At 43.2% G+C, this 19,015-nt stretch overlaps 1 protein-coding gene across 1 annotated transcript in view; it reads right to left on the minus strand.

Moving 5' to 3' along the window:
• Positions 1–301: 301 nt before the first annotated feature.
• The window catches only part of LOC115480954 (bone morphogenetic protein 2-like), a 79,900-nt gene continuing 61,186 nt past the window's right edge, over positions 302–19,015 (minus strand). Inside the window, exons 2-6 of the mRNA XM_030219938.1 lie at positions 14,622–14,876; positions 14,038–14,180; positions 10,144–10,266; positions 6,961–7,156; positions 302–854 (exon numbers count right to left, since the gene is read on the minus strand). Of these exons, the coding sequence (XP_030075798.1) occupies positions 439–854; positions 6,961–7,156; positions 10,144–10,266; positions 14,038–14,180; positions 14,622–14,876 (1,133 nt within the window). The 3' untranslated portion in view covers positions 302–438. The remainder of the gene's footprint in view (positions 855–6,960; positions 7,157–10,143; positions 10,267–14,037; positions 14,181–14,621; positions 14,877–19,015) is intronic.

The following is a 19,015-nucleotide window of genomic DNA, read 5'->3' on the forward strand; positions in this document are numbered from 1 at the left end:
CTTTCTTTATTGTCTTATATATTATGCTCTTTTTTATGTACATATCATACAACATAGAGAAATCTTTCTAGTTTAAGTTTCTAAATAACAAACACCTACCAGCCAGGAATGGTGGAGTGCAGGGAGAACCGTGTGGCCAATCAGCATACGTAACCAGTATCTTGACTCATCTGTTAGTGATGTCATCCTCTGCCAGAAGAGTTTGCCACTTGAGATTTGTGTGACTCATATGGACTGAAGCTTGGATTGCCTGAATAAATGCTCTGACAGGTGGATGCATGGCCATGACTCCATCCTCCTAAATGTGGACCATCTGCTTTAATAAAGCAAATGTGCTGGGGAGGAAGTGGTGGAGCAGTCTGCCCATAGCTAGTGGTAACCTTTGTATACTGCTGTCCTACTGCATTGCACATGCTCAAGTCTTTTACCATAGAGGCTTCAGTGGCATCCACAGCTTCCTGCCACCATGTCGTCATATTGTTTCAAGACCACATTTTCATCGTCATCAAAGTACAGCAGGTTGATGGAGAAAAGTTGGTCTGGGACACAGCAGGGACTGTTCACACCTTTGCTGAGTTTGAGAGCATTGATAATGGACTGTACAGTGGCATGATTAGTTGGTCTCATGTTTTGACCTAGGGGGAATGGACAGGAGCCCTTGCAGTGATAAGCGTTGTAACCACGTGGAGAAATGATCCATCCAGACCAGCCAATCTCCTCAAAGTCTACATAGAGAGGGTGTTTCTGGCAAGGCAAATGTCCATCCTCAGCCTCGAGAGAACGTGCAAGCCGGGTGCGGTTAGGGGAAGGTGCCATGGGCTCATTTGGAAGGGCTGCGCGTTGCACGTTTGTATCTGTTGAGAGATGTGGAAGGAATTAGTTAATTGTGTAGCTAGCAAAATTAAATGTATGCACACCTATAGCCACAAAATATAAACACCTCTAATTTTAAGAGGAATCTAGACTAGTTGACTATAATCCTTTGTCACTCTTTGTTGCACTTTAAGAGCACCTAAGGGTACACTGCAGATCACTCCCAAAGACTAAATTGCAACTCAACACACAAAGGGCAAGAATCCATATACAGATTCATGATGGTGTAACTACAAACTCTATGGGGTAATCTTATAAACCATTTTTGCTCATAAACCTCGGGATTCTATATATCGTGCCTTAATTTCTGCATGGAAATCGAAGCGTATTCTATAACAATGTGCGTAACTTAATTAACTAGCTAATCAGCGCTATTAATTGGATGTTAAGCAATCAGCAGCACTAATTGGTATTAAAATTTACATGCACAGCTCACTAAGCTTATTCTGTACTCCTAAATTCTAAGTCACATAGTTGAAAAGGGGGCAGGGCATGGGCGTTTCTAAAATCTATGCACGTTATTTAGATTGTGAGCTCTTTGAGCAGGGACTGTCTTTTTCGTGTATGGTGTATAGCGCTGCATATGCCTTGTAGCGCTATAGAAGTGATAAGTAGTAGTAGTTATAGAATACACCCAATCTGTGCCTAATTTAGGTGTTGGGATTTACACTAAGTACAACATGGCGTAAATGGCCGTGACTAAATTTGTTCGCATGGAGATGTGCTCAGCGTTATTTTATATACCGTGTGGAAATTTAAACCTATTCTATAAAATGTAGGCATACTTTAGAGAATACACCTAGGTATATTTTTTTTCAGCATGGAACGTTTAGGCGCCATATATAGAATCTAGCCCAAAATGCTGATTTATGAATTTAAATGGGCTCATATAAAGTTGGGTGGTGTATACTTCTACATTTGGTATGCTCAGGAGCAGAGTTTGGGTGGAGCATGGTTGGAGTCGTGATGCACACATGTAGTTTTGTAAAATATGTACAATTCTGCAAATTGCGTTCATTTACACCTGCTGTCAAGCAGATGAAATGGGGGAAATGCTATATATGTCACCTTAAAAATCAGCGCCGTAAAACCATGTAGTTAGAGTGATTCTATAAACTATGCCTAAAGTTAGGCGTAGTTTATAGAATATGCTCACGCACCATTCTTACAACTAAAATATAGGCGCAGGCATTTAGGCCACCTAAAACCATGCCTAAATACCTGCGCTTAAGGTGCAGATTGGGTGTATTCTATAATAGTGCGCATCGTTTTTTGAAATGCCCACAACCCGCCCATTCCATGCCTATGGCCACGCCCCCTTTGTGTGCATTAGAATTTATGAGCTCTGCATTATATGCCTAGAAAGTTGTGCGTGTAAATTCTAATTAAAGCCAATTAGTGCCACTAATTGGTTAAGTACCAATTAGCTTGTTAATTAAGTTGTGCGTGCAATTTGGTCGTGTGGCCAAATTAAAGCGCACAACTTAAGACGCCGTATATAGAATTTAGGGGAGTAGCCACATCTTCAATCTAAGCATGATGTCTGCAGGATTTTTGCTACTATTTTACAATGACACAGATTAATACGTATTTTTAAAAAACAGGCAAAAAAAAACACCCTCCTTCCCTATAAACCTAGGTGCTGTTGTAAAATTGCCTTTATAGAGGATAATTTTGAAAGCCATGCCTGATGTGCCTATTTTACACCTGTTTTATAAAATCAAGCATGTGCCTACTTGACTTTATAAAAGACTAGCCTAGGTGCAAAATAATCTACACAGCAATGTTCCGTTGGTGTCCTCCAGCTGCAGTGTTGCCAGTAGGGGGTGGTGCTTCAATATTGTGTTTTCAATTGCTAGGGTCAGTCAGGTCCTTTGGAGTCCTGCATAACTTGCCTGTCCCTTGCTTTTGAAAATGTTATATTGAAACAGCACCACCCATTGGCAGGAATGTAGGCGGAGGTCTCCCATACATCTTAGATGCACCATTGGGACACATAGGTGCTAGCACGAAACACCGACTCTATGCCTGGTGTAAGTGTCAGCATTTACTTTGCACACATAAATGCATAAATTAAGGAATTTTATAATCTTTATGCATGTGTGGACTCCACCTAAACATTGCTCTTGTGCAGTCCCACAAAGAAAAGATGGACCATGAAACTTACATGCATTAATGCTAGTCAGTATTTTATAAGAGCTCATATGTAAGTAGCTTCATGTGTGTAAATGACTAAAATACTAACATTTGCATACATTCTTACTGCCCGTTATTCAAAGTGATTTAATCAGGCAGGAGAAGCTCCTGCCCTATTAAATTGCCTATGTCTGCCTAAGCGCTGATATTCTGCGGCACTTAATTGGAGAGTGCCGCTGAATATCACCACAGACCACCCCTGCACCGCCTGGTTCGTGGTGGGGCAGTAAGTGGGCGGAGCCAGGGAGGAGCTGGGACTTAACCAGCATTCAGATCACTAACTGGTTAGGTACATGGAGGTAACTGGACTCCAATCTGAATATTGGCTGCCTGGTTAACCTCCAGGTGGCGGCAGAGGAGTTCACGTCCCTCCCCTTCTGTCCCCCCCCCCCCCCCCCCACTCAACCCCTGGGACTGCAGCATCCCCATTTTCTTGTCTCAATCCCACACCCCTGAAGAAATATCACGGCAGACCCAAGTCCCTCCCAGCCCCATAGCCCCCCCCCCCAGGCCTACTTTAATAGTCCCTAGTGGTCTAGCAGGGCAAACAGGCAGAAGCAAAGATGCCCACTTTTCCTATCTGCCATTGCAGCCTGTTCAAAATGGCTGCTGCGATGTCTGGGCCACTAGGGACCATCAAGGTAGGCTTGGGGGGGGGGGGGGGGAGTGACTCAGGCCTGCCACAATTTTTCTTTGGGGAAGGTGAGATCAGGACAGGAGGTGGGTTGCTGCAGTTCTGTGAGTGGGAGGGAGGATCAGAAGAGGGGGCTCTGGACATGGACAGAAACCATTATGCGGGTTCCGGCCGATATTCAGCTGAGGCTCGCATAAAATGTCATATGCAGGACCTGGCTGAATATCAGCCGGGATCCTCATAAGCGCCAGTGGCCAGCACGATCTTTATTAGCCTGGATATTCAATGCTGGTACCTGGACATGGCCTGGCCTGCCCTGCTTCAGAGGGACCAGTAAGCAGAGCAAGAGGGTTATTCATTTTCTAGGTCTGTGCAATCTTTGGCCTGTCTGCCAAGTAGTTGTGCTGAATTGTAACATCCTTATTTTTGTAGAATATAATTGTATAACTAGTTGCCTAGGTCAGGAGGCCAAGTAGGTGCTGTAAGCCCACATGTTTTACAAAAATTATCAGCACAAAATCAGCAGTAACCATGGTTAAAATGAGGCCACTTTCAAAAGCAGTAGGATATCTCCCAAGAATGTCTTTCCTAAGTAAGAAGGGGAAGCACCTGACAATGGCAAAAAGACTAAAAATAAAATTACAGAGTTAATTTCTGAAACAAAGCCAGTTCTGCAGTGCTTTACCTGCTGAAATGGGCTTCTATAAAACTTATTGCCCTATGTGGAACCTGAGAAGGAAAAAGTGAAAATGGTAAACTCTTTTGTTCAGTGTTCACGGTAGAAAATCCTGGAGAACGATCACAGTTGGCTGACAAAGCATATATGGAAATGGAGTAGATACTACACCATTCGCTGAAGTGTTTATGAACAATTTGAAAAACTGAAAGTGGACAAAGACATGATACTGAATGAGCTTAGAGGATGCAGTGGTTTCTCTTAAAAGATTTGTTTAATAGATCCTTGGAGATGAGAGATGTTCCATGGGATTGGAGAAGGACAGATGTCGTTCCTCTTTACAAAAGTGGTAACAGAAGAGGGGGAAACTACAGACCAGGACACCTTACCTTGGTGGTTGGAAAAGTAATGGAGAGAAGAGGAAATGTGCTTGGCATCTGGGTAGGGGGGTACGGAAGAGGAGGTTCTTGTTCTGTAGGAAGGGGAGGAGTGCATGTCTGATGGTTTTCCTATGGCATCCAATACCCTTGGGTTGGAACTGCTCATAAGAGGCTCATGAGTAAACAGAGCAATCTGAGCTGGGTTCCAAGGTGATGGACTGGATTAGAAATAGGTTGACTGACAGCAGAAAATGGTAGCAAATGGAATTCATGCAGAAGATGGAACAGGGGCTAGTGAATTGGCTCAGGGATCAGTCCTGGGACAGATTCTGTTCAATGTTTTTGTGAAAGATTAGAAGGAAAAGCTTGCCTTTCTGCAGATGACATGAAGATTTGCAACAGAGTGGATACCCTTGAATGAATGGACAACATAATAAGTATTTTATAAAATCTACATGGAGTAGCTGAAGGCCTCGCTGGAAATAAGTTGATTAATGCTCTTGGGCCAGCTTTCCTACTTCCTAGGTTGTGATCTACAAAGATTAGAAGTTTAGGCTGATGCTTCTTAGTTAGACTGATGCATTTGGGGGTGCATGAATCCAAAGGAGCTGTAGAAAATAGGAGGTGAGAAGCTTATGTGTACAAACAGGGAGAAAAACGTCAGAGTGGTGATGTTCGAGAATCTCAAGGTGACAAAACAGTAAGATAAGGCAGTGGCCAAGACCAGAAGGATACTTGGCTGCATAGGGAGGAATTTAACTAGTAGAAGAGAAGAAGTGTGAATGCCCCCGTGCAAGTCATTAGTGAGGACCCACTTGGTGTACTGTGTTCAGTTTTGGAGGCCATATTTCACTAAGAATATAAAAAGATGAAGCGATCAGAGGAAAGTGACCAAAATGGTATGGGATAGGCACTAGAAGACGTGAAAAGAGACTTTAAAGATCTGAATATGTATTCCATAGAGGAAAGGAGAATAGAGGAGATATGATACTAATGTTTAAATACTTGAAAGGCATTAATAATCAAACAAATCTTTTTCAAACATGGGGAAGCCATAAAACTAGAGGACATGAAATGAAGCGACAATGAGATAAACTTAAGAGCAATCACGGAAAGGGTGACGGATGCCTGGAATGCCTTCCCAGTGGGGATGGTGGGGTAAAAACAAAACAAAACCTGTGACAGAATTCAAAAGGGAATAGGATAAACACAGAGGACCCCTATATAGCAAAATGGTGGAATTAAAGCCAAACTTAAATGACTACCATACCTTGAAAAACACATAGAGACATGTAATCTGCATGGAATGGTGTAGAACAAGTAGAAGTAAATCGATTTTTTACTCATTCCAAAAGTACAAAGACTAGAGGGCACTCAAGTTACATGGGAGTACTTTTGAAACAAATAGGAGGAAATATTTTTTCGCTCAGCAAATAGTTAAACTTTGGCACTTATTGCCGGAGAATGTGGTAACAGCGGTTAGCGTATCTGGATTTTTAAAAGGTTTGGACAAGTTCCTGGAGGAAAAGCCCATAGTCTGCTATTGGGACAGACATGGGGAAGCAACTGCTTGCCCTGGGATTTGTAGCATGGAGTGTTGCCACGATTTGGGTTTCTGCCAGGTACTTGTGACCTGGCTTGGCCACTATTAGAAACAGGATACTGGGCTAGATGGGCCACTGGTCTGACCCAGTATGGCTACTCTTATGTTTTTATGTACAATACTAAACAAAGGCATGGAGGGGTGTAACCAGCATGGAACAGTAGGTACACTGCGCAGACTAAATGGACCTCTGGTCTTTATCTGCCATCATTTACCATGTTTTTATGTGTGGGTAAAGTTACATGTATACAGCTTGCATTTATCCATTGTTTGAGAAGACATTCCTGTGGGCGGGATTGGGGCACGATTAACACTTAAAAATGTACTATAGAAAATTCAAACATATGTGCCTACTTTAATACAGAAAAATGATGTATAATGTGTATGCACTGCATGTAGTTTTCCTGGGGTAATTTTCAAAGTTGAATGTATTTGCATGCTTTCACTTAGAAAATCCAGCAGAGACCACATAGTGAAAAGTAGGCACATATTTTTAGCTGTGTAATTAGGCAGAAAAACTAGAATCACATAAGTTATTTCAGTTTCCCGAAGCCCCATCCTGCCCACTAAGATTGAGTCACATGGAGCCTCTTTTTACCTTGGAGGCTGTGGAGAGGCACAGTCCCCCTCCGTCCATCATCCGTGAAGAGGACCAGCATAGGCTGTTTACTCTCGTGATGGTGTTTCCCAGAGGCAAAACGCACAAGGTTGGGTTCCAGAGGTGTCCCTCCTAAACCCCAAACAGTGACCAGAAGGCCGTGGTTAGAGCTTTCCTCATCATTCCATGCCCGGACCTAAGAAAACAAACAAAATTACAGTACATACCTGATGGTCCCAAGTTTCTGTCACTGTAAGGATTATAGATCAACAGACGTTTCAAACAACAAAACAATACCTGAAGGTGTACAGAACTTCAATAGCAAGGGATACTCCTCCCTTTTCATTGAGAATCTATTCTATGAAGATGGAGGCAGGGCTGGTGCCAAGATATTCAGTGCCCTAGGAAAACCTTTAGTCTTGTGCACCCCTCCCCCTCAATTATCTTTCAGATCTCTAGCTCCCCCCCTAAATATTAATATGTAAATATATGTAAATTTCTAACTTCTTTGTGAGTGAAAGTACACTTTGATGGTTGTTTGAGTTGGGGTTGTCAGGTCTGATTCAGTGGCCTCTCTAGACAGAAATATTTAGGGTGGCAACGGGGGGGGGGGGGGGGGGGCAAACTGGATATAGGGGAAGCAAACCAAAGCAACATTTCCACACAAGATATCCCTCCTTCTCCTTACTTTTAAATTTGGCCCCACCCTCCTGCCAATGTCTGCTACCCAGCAAAACTGCTATTTATTTATTTGTGACATTTATATCCCACATTATCCCAAACATGTTTGAGTTCAATATGGCTTACAATAAACAGTATAGGATACATAACAAGGAATAATGCATAAGAAAGTAATTTGTTGTAAGAATCCAATTTTACAATACATTATCATAAACATACTGGGATAACTATGGATGTTTAACATTTAGAAAATCTATTATGAATGAGAAATTGTACATGAAGCAAAGAGAAAGTTAATGGTAAATAGAGTAATAACCAATTCAGGTAATAATTAATTGTTTGAGATATGGTTGTTCTTTGTGAGGGTTTGTTTGAATAGGAACCATTTGAGGATTTTGCGGAATCTAGTATATTCCTGTATATTTCGTATTTTGGGTGGTAAGGAGTTCCACCATTTGGTTCCTATTATAACTGATAATATCACTCAACAAATTATTCTGTGTGGGAATGAAGTCTGGATTATCTAACCCTCTAGTTCTGTATCACAAATTCCATAGTCACCAAAAACGGAGCTATCCCTCTTAAAATTTGCCATACAAATATATATATACAATATATGTGTGTGTACATATATGTGTGTGTGTGTGTATATATATATATACATACACATATGTATGTATGAATGTATTTGTACCTCAGGGGGCTTGGGGTAGGGGGGCTCATTTGGGGAGGGAGGGGAAGGGCATTGATGCTCATGGGCTGGGGGAAGAGGTAGGAAGGAGGGGGGCTACTTGGGAGGCCTGGAGGGGGATCAGGAGGGCTTTAAACTCAAAAATAGTTATGCAGGTCCCAGCCAACATTCAGTGTCATGGCCTGCATAGCTAAGTGAGTGAACTTAAGACAGCTTTTGAGCTGTCTTAAATTCACTCGCTTAACTATGCAAGTGCCGACAATGAATATTGCCAACACCCACATAACCCCTGGCTCCTCCTCAATACCATCCCCAGCGCCGCCCCTGACCTGTCCACTTTTTTGTTGGACAGTCTGTGGGGATATTCAGTGCCACTGTCCGATTAACTGCCGTTGAATATCCCCACTTAGGAAGCGGTAAGTGAGTAAAGTGGGCCCACTTAAATTGCTTTGAATATTGGCTGGAGATATATATATATATACACACACACACACACACACACACACACACACACATATATATATATCTTCAAATTATGATAATCACCTCCTTCCACTGCCAGATGATTTATTTAAAGCAGACAGGTTTTTGCTTGTGCTTTGCCTCTACAGGATGTGGGTACTCCTAGTCCTAAGCCTTTTTCATTTTGCTTTCAAATAGGGCCACACAAGACCCTGAAAAAGACACTCAGGGGCCAATATTCAGACGACAGGAGTTAGACTAGCCACTAACCGGCAATATTCAGCGGGAGATAGCTGGTTATCCCCCGCTGAATATCGCCAGATAGCTGGCTATGTACCTTTTAACTGGCCAGGTGCCGTTCGTGGCCAGTTAAATGGTTTTGAATATCGGGGGATCAGAACCTATATAGAAAACTTACCAAACTATGACAGCCCTAGCCCACCAATCAGGGGCGTAGCCCACCCGATCTCGGCTCAGGCCCACCCAGTTTTACAGCAGCTGAGCAGCCACAGCCTTAGTTTCTGCCCAATCTGCTGTCGGCCCGCTCAGCCACTCCCACCTGTTTTTCTCAGCAATCGCACTGGCAGCTCCTCCTCCTCGGCCAGATGCCGGGCCGCATGTAATCTCGCGCGAAAGTCTTGTGGAGTTGCAGCTGCCACCACACTGCCGTCTCCGCTCCCCCAGCCTGGCCGGGGCCCAAAGTGTGCATTTGCGCACAGCACGATGGCGCTACGTCACGTCCAACGCAGCGCCGCATGGGAAAGGTCACGGATGTGGTCGCGGCTCCAAGTCCACCCTGTGCTCTGTCCTGCCAGCTGGGTCTATGCACAGTCACAGCAGCAGCACTCCCCCGCTGCCCCACACAGCTACGGGAGCCAGGTAATAAATACATATGTATTTTAAAATATTTTTTAACGTGTCATGTTTTGATTTGCGTTTTTGTCTGAAAATACTTGCTGGTGGTGGTGGGCTTCTGGGTGGGATAAGCACTTCACTGCCTAAGGCAAAAAAGGTATATTTAATTATTAAAATATACCTTTTTTTGGCCCTAGGTAGTGAAGAGCCACCACCAGCGAGCATTTTGATTACTCTTGTAACCAAAATAATGGCTCTGGTGGTGGGCTTCTGGGTGCCCACCCATATTAGCTCTGGGCCCACCCAAAAAGTCAGGTCTGGCTACGCCACTGCCACCAGTGAGAAGACAGTGTTATAAATACTACACTGCTTTCTCTTATCAAAACTAAGCATTCCATAAAACAACAAATTCATTGAGATAATTACAGTGCACAGGGACAATACATTGTCTTAGTATAAGGAATTTCAGCACCCTGATTGGGCATTCAACTTACAGCCTGAGTGATAGAAAAGACTTCCCACCCCATTGCCTGCAAGGAGATGAGCCTGGAAGACAGCAGCTTCTTTCCCTGTGGAAGGTCCATGTTGTGCTTGTCCAAGACCTGATAGACATTCACCTAGAAAACAGGAGAGAAACATAATTCCTATTGTCTTCAAAGGATGAAAGCAGGAGAAGTTGCCTTGGTTTTAACTATTGATCTAATGATTTTCTTATATTTTTTACCTTCCTAATCACATACTAACAGGCAGATGATCAAAAGCAAACGCCAGCGCTAGAGGCTGTTAGCGCCATACTAGCGCCGGCGTTTGCTACCGCCACATGATCAGAGCCCTTGAGCGCGTGAAACAACGCGCTCGAGGGCTCTTAGTGCAAGTATTAGTGCAAGTAGCTTGCAAATGCATGCTAATCAGTGCTTAACGCATTTATTCCCAATGATCAGCGACCAGCGTGCCAAAGATTGGGTCGCTGGCTGCGACAAACCCTACGCCAGCTCCAAGCTGGCGTTAGGGTTTGCAGATCATTGGGGAGGAATGGCGAGCCCTGTCCAGCATGCATTTGCATGCTGGCAGGCCCCCATTCCCCCTACAAACCTGCCAGCGAGGGCAGTTGAGGACGTCCAAAATTTGGACGGTTCCGTGACGGGGCAGTTGAGGACGTCCAAATTTTGGACATTTCTGCAATGGGCAGTTAAGGACGTCCAAAATTGGATGTTTCTATGAGAAAGATGTCTTTCTCATAGAAACATCCAATTTTGGACGTCCTTAACTGCCCATTGCAGAAACGTCCAAAATTTGGACGTCCTCAACTGCCCCGTCGCTATAACTCCGACACCCCCTTGAAATTTGGCTGTCCCTGCAACAGGGCAGTTGAGGACATCCATCTTCCGATTTAAAGATGAGCGTCCTTCTCTTTTCATTGGTCTCCAGCCCAGACCTGTCAAACAAGTGCGGGAGGATTGTGCTGAGCGCATGCTCAGGCACAATTCTCCCGCACTTCTACCCCATGATCAGAGATAATTGTGCTGCTTAAATTTGCATGCATTATCTCTGATCATAGGTTTAATAGCGCCCCGTGCTGTTCCAGCGCTATTTGGAACAGCGCAGGGTTTTTGATCATCTGCCTGTAAGTGTGGTACAACGTAATAAAAAAAAACCAACAGACTGATTCTCAAAACCTACTACTGGCAGTAAGGTCAGTTATTGCGGGAATAGCATGCATTTTAATCTGCACGGAATGCTCAGAGGGCTTTACCACAGGAATCAGTGAGTACCCCTTGCCAGGATATCCACAATGAATATGCATGAATGAGATTTGCATATCATGGAGGCAGTGTAGGCAAATCAAGTCCATGCATATTCATTGTGGATATCCTGAGAACCTGACTGGCAAGGGGTATTCCAGGACTGGACTTGGGAAACACTGAACTAGACCGATTTACTTGTGACTCCTGAGGCAGGCGCCTTCTGCGCCAAAACTCAGAACTGCATTGCATTTTAACAAGTTGATTGTCAATAAGGGCCATTTTTGTTTCATTGTACATTTGTTTTTTACATTCAAATAAACAAGTTACCCTCAAGTTGGATTCAATTGGTCATCTGCCATTTTTTTTTCTTTTTTCCTTTCTTGGTGTGCTTGGGGGAATCTTCTTTTTTTTTATACAAATATAATATCAACACCATATAAATTCTCCTAAATGCCTCAGTATCAACGCACACCCACATAACCCCAAACAGCAGTCCTAAAATAAAAATAAACATATAGGGATCTTATTTCCAAGCCAGTTAGCCAGGTAAGAAAGCCTCTTGTCCAGTTAACTGGTGTTGAGAAGCCTCAAAGGAATATTCAGCCACATTTACCCGTAAAGGGGGAAATTCTATGTATGGCACCTACAAAAAAATTGGTTTGGAAATCAAAGCCGACTAAGCGTATTCTATAAGTGGTGCCTAGATTTAGGCGCGGTATATAGAATATATACCTGCAAATAGGTGGGAAAATGTGGGGTACAAATGCAATAAATAATAATAATATGCTTAGTTGATTTCTCAGTGCTTAAAACTACGCGCCTCCATTTACACCAGTGAAAACATGGTGCAAATCCCGGTGCATAGATTTAGGCCCACTGGGCCATATTATATAACTATGTTCATAAATTTTAGAACGCTCACGAAACGCCCATTTCCCTGCCCATAACCGTTACCCTTTTTGCCTGTGTGCGTTAGAAGTTAGGCACGCTGCATTACAGAATGCGCTTAGCAAGTTGCGTGCGTAAAGTCTAATTACAGCCAATTAACGCTCATTATTGCTTGTTAAGTGCTGTTATCAATGCTGATTAGCTTATTAAGCCAATTAAGTTACACGTTTCGTTATAGAATACGCTTGGATTTTGGCATAGATCTCTAGGCACACTATATAGAATCCAGAGGATAGTGCCGCTGAATATCGCTTCTAACCACTAAAGCCAAAACCAGCTATTGTGTGGGCGGTCCAGGGGCGGAGTCAGCACCTTACCAGATAAGTGTCGATATTCAGTCCTTGATTGGTTAAGTTAACCAGCCAAATAGGACAACATAAATTACAGTCCTATAAACTGGCTAAGGGCTGAATATTGGCATTATCTGGTTGAGTGCCAGCCATCCACACGTACCCACATATTTAATGGCGGTGCCCGGACATGGCCTGGTATTGAATATCCAGGCATAATTTTGGTGATAGTGGTCAGCATTTTAAAAAATGTTGATTACCACTGTCTAAATATTACCCCCATATTCACAACTATTTCTTTATCCATTCTTATATCCTACAGTTATCCAAAAACAAGGTTCAGTTCAATGTGGCTTACAGTTAGCAAGAGGGAGTACAGTGTTAGTATTCGATTACATGTAATTATGGAACATTAGCGACATATGAGATTACCATAAGCTTTCTTAAATAGATATGTTACCATTAGGCATGACTAGGCAATTGCCTAGGGCAGCAGCTTCTGAGAGGCAGCAAAGAACAGCTGCAATCAAAGCAAAACAATAGATTCTGACAGCAATACAAACTGTAAGAATCATCAGCGCACACTGTAGGATTTTTGTGTGATTGGGAGGGGGTCTTTTACAAAGCGGCGGTAAGCCCAATGTGAGCTTACAGCTCACTAATCCAGAACTACCACCAGCCCAACACAGCTACCGGCGGTAGTTCCAGCTGGAACGTGCGCTGTTTCCGATGCTCCGGAAATTGTTTTTTGTTTCTTTAGTGTGGCGGTAACCTAGCGGTTACTGCCAGGTTACCGCAGGAGCCCAATGGTAGTGCCTGCCCCCCCCCCCCAGCGCACACCATTTCCAGTACTTAAAAAATATTTAAAATTTTTTAGCATCAGGGGTTTACCCAGCAGTAATCGGGCAGCCCCATACGCTGTCTGCTTACTGTTGGGTTAGCGCAGGAGTCCCTACCACTTCCTAAATAGGTGGCGGTAAGGGCTCCCTGGGGAAACAGCTACAAAAAAGCTTCTTACCCACTGCAGTAAAAGGGAGCCTCGGCACGCAGCAAATCCATGCGCCGACGCTACCGCCATTCCCCTTTTACTGCAGCTTTGTAAAAGGGGTCCTTAATCTAGGGGGGAGGGGAGGTAAGACTGAAGATTTGTCAAGGGCACCCACTATTGTTGCACTGGCTCCGATTAAAATGACAAATAACAACAGATCTGTAAGGACATACAGTACTGATTTGCTTGCTAAGTATTCTCAACTTTACTTTTAAGAAAGGGGAATGGGTTGCACATGAGAAGATGGTGGTAAAAGAGAATAGCTGGCAAAAAATTCAGTTTTCTCCAGGACCAACATCGCACCTGGAAGCCTGCACTAAACAAAAGGAGGAGGGATAGGGAGATATCTTCTCCTACCTGGCAGAAGTGATGTCTCCTGAAGTAAGGCATCTCGCTGGCCTTGGGTCCAAGCTTGAAGAGATGCAGCTCAGCTGTTAGGATCTTCTCGCTCTTGGCCACGCTTAATACGTTGAAGAGGAAATGCATCCGATCACTGTGAACTGAAGATGGGAAAATCAAACCAGGGGATCACAATACAATCTGAGAGTCATGGCCTGTTGTGTAATTCAGCAAAAGAAGCTCTGAATTCACACATACACAACAAGGGCTGCTAGTCTCCAGAGCTGGTGAGTTATAATTTAAACCTTCAAGGATTCAGAGTTCAACAAGGAAGATTCTACAGCATTTCAAGACTACTTTGTAGATTAAAAGTCAGATGTACAGGTAAGAATTTGTCCCACTGAAACAAAACCCTTCAATACATGATCTGGCTCTACTTGTCAATGAAATGCTTACAAAGAGAAACAATAAGATTAAACATTTGTTTGTCACAGATTAATAATAAAAGTATTTCATGATAAATTCAGTAGGAATTGATTGATTTGTAGCTACGTCTGAGAAAAAGAGAAGGATGCCAGAAGGCTGGAAAACTTTGTTCTTACTTTTATCAAAGAAGCTGCGGACAATGTTCCCCTCCAGGAGGTGGGGGTCCTTCGTGACCCCATCAGCATCAGCCACTGTGTTATAGAGATCGATCATGTATTGAGGGGGTTGCTTGATGTGGTGAGGGGAATTCGGGGGATCTTCTATGCCAAAAACTTCCAGAAGTCTTTTGAGAGCCTCTGATCTCACTTCCTCGGAGTCTTCTCCCCAAAGGGGTGTCTTTGTGCCATCTGTGGGTCTACCAGTGCCCACTTCTACAAAGACAAGAAGGAGCAGGAGCTGCAGCATCTTTCTGGATCCCAGTCTCAACTCTTCCAGTGGATTCTCTGAAATATTCTGGGGGGGGGAGGGGTGGGAGTTCCAATGCTTCTGGGATGTTCAGTGCCCCAATTTATACCAGTCCCCAAGAGGCAGCTGCAGTTTAAGCTCTGAAACCAGATAGAATTAGGGCAAATATGTAAACCAGCAATCAGTCAATGTAAAGAAAGGTAATTGCTGTGCTAACAGGGTGCGAATGTGAACCCCCAGTCCCCTGGCTACAATTAGCCCCAGTACACAACTTCCATGAAGCGGGAAGCAGCACAGCTGTGTGCTTTTCTTATTTTAAAGCAAGATCAGGGCCTCTTGTATAGGAAGAAGCTGCAAAGATTTAAACACCTGGAGGGGGCTGGGTTTGTTGATCATTTTTCTCTAGTAAATGTGAAATTAGCTCATTGTAAGGGGCTCAGCCAGGAGAGTTTGCACTCAGCAGGACACAAACTTCCTTCTAATCAATTTATTAATGGGACAAACAGCAGAACATTGGCATCCATGCATTAGCCCCTTTTAAACAAACAGCAGAGGAAAAGGCTTGGGGTGCTGAAGGCAAGCAAGGCCTGCGTTTTGGAACTGAGGGGAACGAACCATGCAGCAAGTTCATTTGAACAATACATTACACAAATCTGATGATTTGGGATGTGTGATTGTAGGAGAGGACTTTGAGAAGAGATTTGTGTTGGGGAAACTAGAACCACGGAGGCGATGTTAAAATATTTTATAAGCACAAAGATGGTCTCAACTGGTGAAGTATTTTTATTATTATACAAGGCACATAATACAAACACATATTTGTCTGGTATCCCTGGAAAATTCGAGCTTCATCCAGAAGTTTAGGAATTATCCAGGTATCTATGTAAAAAGTAGCTTGAACCAAGCAAAACTGCTTTCTGTAAGTCCACTGTTGTCAAATTTCAAGGTTTTGTAGAAATTTGCCCAGCTTTGGTGTAACATGGTAACATAATAAGTGACTGCAGATAAAGACATGAATGGTCAATCCAGTCTGTTCAACAGTCACATTCATGCTCAATTCTAGATGAAATCAACAATGAATGTGAAATTATATACTTGATTATGCTCTTTCTTTGGTGTTTCTGGGACATAGACTGTAGAAATCTGCCCAGCTCTGTCCTTTTCTTCCAACTGCTGGAGTTGCCGTCAAAGCCTATCCAAATGTGTCATTTGCGGGACATAGACCGTAAAAGTCTGCCCAGCACTGTCCTCACGTTCCAAATTTTTATTTATTTATTTATTACATTTATATCCCACATTTCCCCACTCACGGGCAGGCCCGCCCATCGAAGCTCTCTCCAGCCCATCCTAAACCAGATTGCTATATGCGGGACTCAGACAGTACAAGCCAGCCCAGCACCAGCCTTAGTTGATACAGCAAGATTTGCCATCTAAGCACCACTTGACATGCAAACACATATGTAACCCTTTAAGTTTTGTTTTTTTATACCATTCATTTTCTAATTAGAGATCCTTTCCACCCGATATTTAAAAGAAAATGGCCACTAAAATGGCACTTAGGCGATTATCTAGCCGGCCGGCTATCCAGTGCTGAATATCACTGGTTAGCCGCTTAAAGATAATTGGTTATATCACATTATATAAATGGCTATCCACCGATTTTTAAAGGCAGACCAGCCAGGTTTGGCAGCCATATTTTGCCACCACAATAGGTAGAATAACTTTGGTCAATCTGATTTTAACTGGCCAGCACTGAATATCTGCTTGGCCGGTTAAATTCAGACCAGACAAAGTTAAACCGGGTACATAAGTACAAAAGTATTGCCATACTGGGAAAGAGCAAAGGTCCATCAAGCCCATCATCCTGTTTCCAACAGTGGCCAATCCAGATCACAAATACCTGTCAAGATCCTTACAAAAATACAAAACATTTTATACTGCTTATCCCAGAAATAGTGCATTTTCCCCAAGTCCATTTAATAACGGTCTATGGACTTTTCCTTTAGGAAGCCGTCCAAACCTTTTTTAAACTCCGCTAAGCTAACCTCCTTTACCACATTCTCTGGCAACGAATTTCAGAGTTTAATTACATGATGAGTGAAGAAAAATTGTCTCCAATTCGTTTTAAATTTACTACATTGTAGCTTCATCGCATGCCCCCTAGTCCTAGTATTTTTGGAAAGCATGAACAGACGCTTCACATCTACCCGTTCAACTCCACTCATTATTTTATAGATCTCTATCATATCTCCCCTCAGCCGCCTTTTCTCCAAGCTGAAGAGCCCTAGCCGCTTTAGCCTTTCCTCATAGGGAAGTCGTCCCATCCCCGTTATCATTTTCATTGCCCTTCTCTGCACCTTTTCTAATTCCACTATATCTTTTTTGAGATACGGCGACCAGAATTGAACACAATATTCGAGGTGCGGTCGCACCATGGAGCGATATAAAGGCATTTTAACATCCTCATTTTTATTTTCTATTCCTTTCCTAATAATACCTAACACTGGAAATGGATCAGTATTGAATATCTAGGTTTAGCACGGACTGCAGGAGATAGCCTGGCTATTTCTCGCTGTCTGAATATCGGGCAGATTGTGTTCATTGCACATCATTTTGAATTCTGCCACAGTTTTTTCTCCACCACCTGCCTCAGGAAGGCATTCCAGGCATCAACCATCCTCTCTGTTAAAAAGAATTTTCTGACATTACTGCAAAGTCTACCACCCTGCAACCTCAATTCATGTCCTCTAGTTTTACCATTTTAACTTCTCTTGAAAATGTATTTTTCTTTTAGAGAGAGGGAAGCGATAGAACAAGAGGACATAAATTAAGTTTGCAGGGAGGTAGACTGAGGAGTAACATCAGGAAATACTTTTCATGGAGAAGGTGGTATTTGCCTGGGATACCCTCTTGGGGAAGGTGGTGGGGACAAAAACAGTGACAGAATTCAAAAACATGTGGAATCCTTATATAAAAAGAGGATGGAATCAAATCAAAACATAGTAACGTAGTAGATGATGGCAGATAAAGACATGTATGATCCATTCAGTCTGCCCAACAAGATAACTCATTGCATGTGATACTTTATATGTATACCTGTCCTTGATTTGTCCTTGCCATTTTCAGGGCACAGACCGTAGATGTCTGCCCAGCACTGGCTTTGCTTCCCAATTACCAGTGTTGCCACCCAATCTCTACTAAGCTTCTGTGGATCCATTCCTTCTAAACAGGATTCCTTTGTGTTTATCCCATGCATTTTTGAATTCTGTTACCGTTTTCATCTCCACTCCCCCCCCCCCTTGCGGGAGAGCATTCCAAGTATCTACCACCCTCACTGTGAAAAAATACTTCCTGACATTATTCCTGAGTCTGCCCCCCTTCAACCTCAATTCCTGTCCTCTAGTTTTACAGCCTTCCTGCTTTTGGAAAAGGTTTGTTTGAGGATTAATATGTTTCAAATATTTGAACATCTGTATCATATCACCCCTCTTTCTCCTTTCCTCCAGGGTATACACGATCAGGTCTGTAAGTCTCTCCTCCTATGTCTTGCAACGCAAATCCCATAACATTTTTGTAGTAGCTTTTCTTTGAAGTTTAAGTGTGAAGGTTAAATGACCTTTACACTCAAACAGGGTGTAAGTTGCATGGTGCAGCAGGTCTTCGTGGATAGACTGGATGAACCGTACAAGTCTTTATCTGCCATCATTAACTATGTTACTATCAGGCTTATTTTCGAAAGAGAAGGGTGCCCATCTTTCGACACAAATCGAAAGATGGGCGTCCTTCTCCCAGGGTCGCCCAAATCAGCATAATCGAAAGCCGATTTTGGGCGTCCTCAACTGCTTTCCGTCGCGGGGACAACCAAAGTTCACTGGGGTGTGTCAGAAGCATAGCAAAGGCGGGACCGGGGCATGCCTAACACATGGACGTCCTCGACCGATAATGGAAAAAAGAGGGGCGTCCCCGACGAGCACTTGGGCGACTTGGTCCATTTTTTCTTGCGACCAAGCCTCAAAAAGGTGCCCGATATGACCAGATGACCACCCCTTACTCTCCCAGTGGTCACTAACCACCTGCCACCCTAAAAAAAAACTTTTAAAATATT

The sequence above is a fragment of the Microcaecilia unicolor genome, chromosome 11, assembly GCF_901765095.1.
Source record: "Microcaecilia unicolor chromosome 11, aMicUni1.1, whole genome shotgun sequence".
NCBI classification, from domain to species: Eukaryota; Metazoa; Chordata; class Amphibia; order Gymnophiona; family Siphonopidae; genus Microcaecilia; species Microcaecilia unicolor.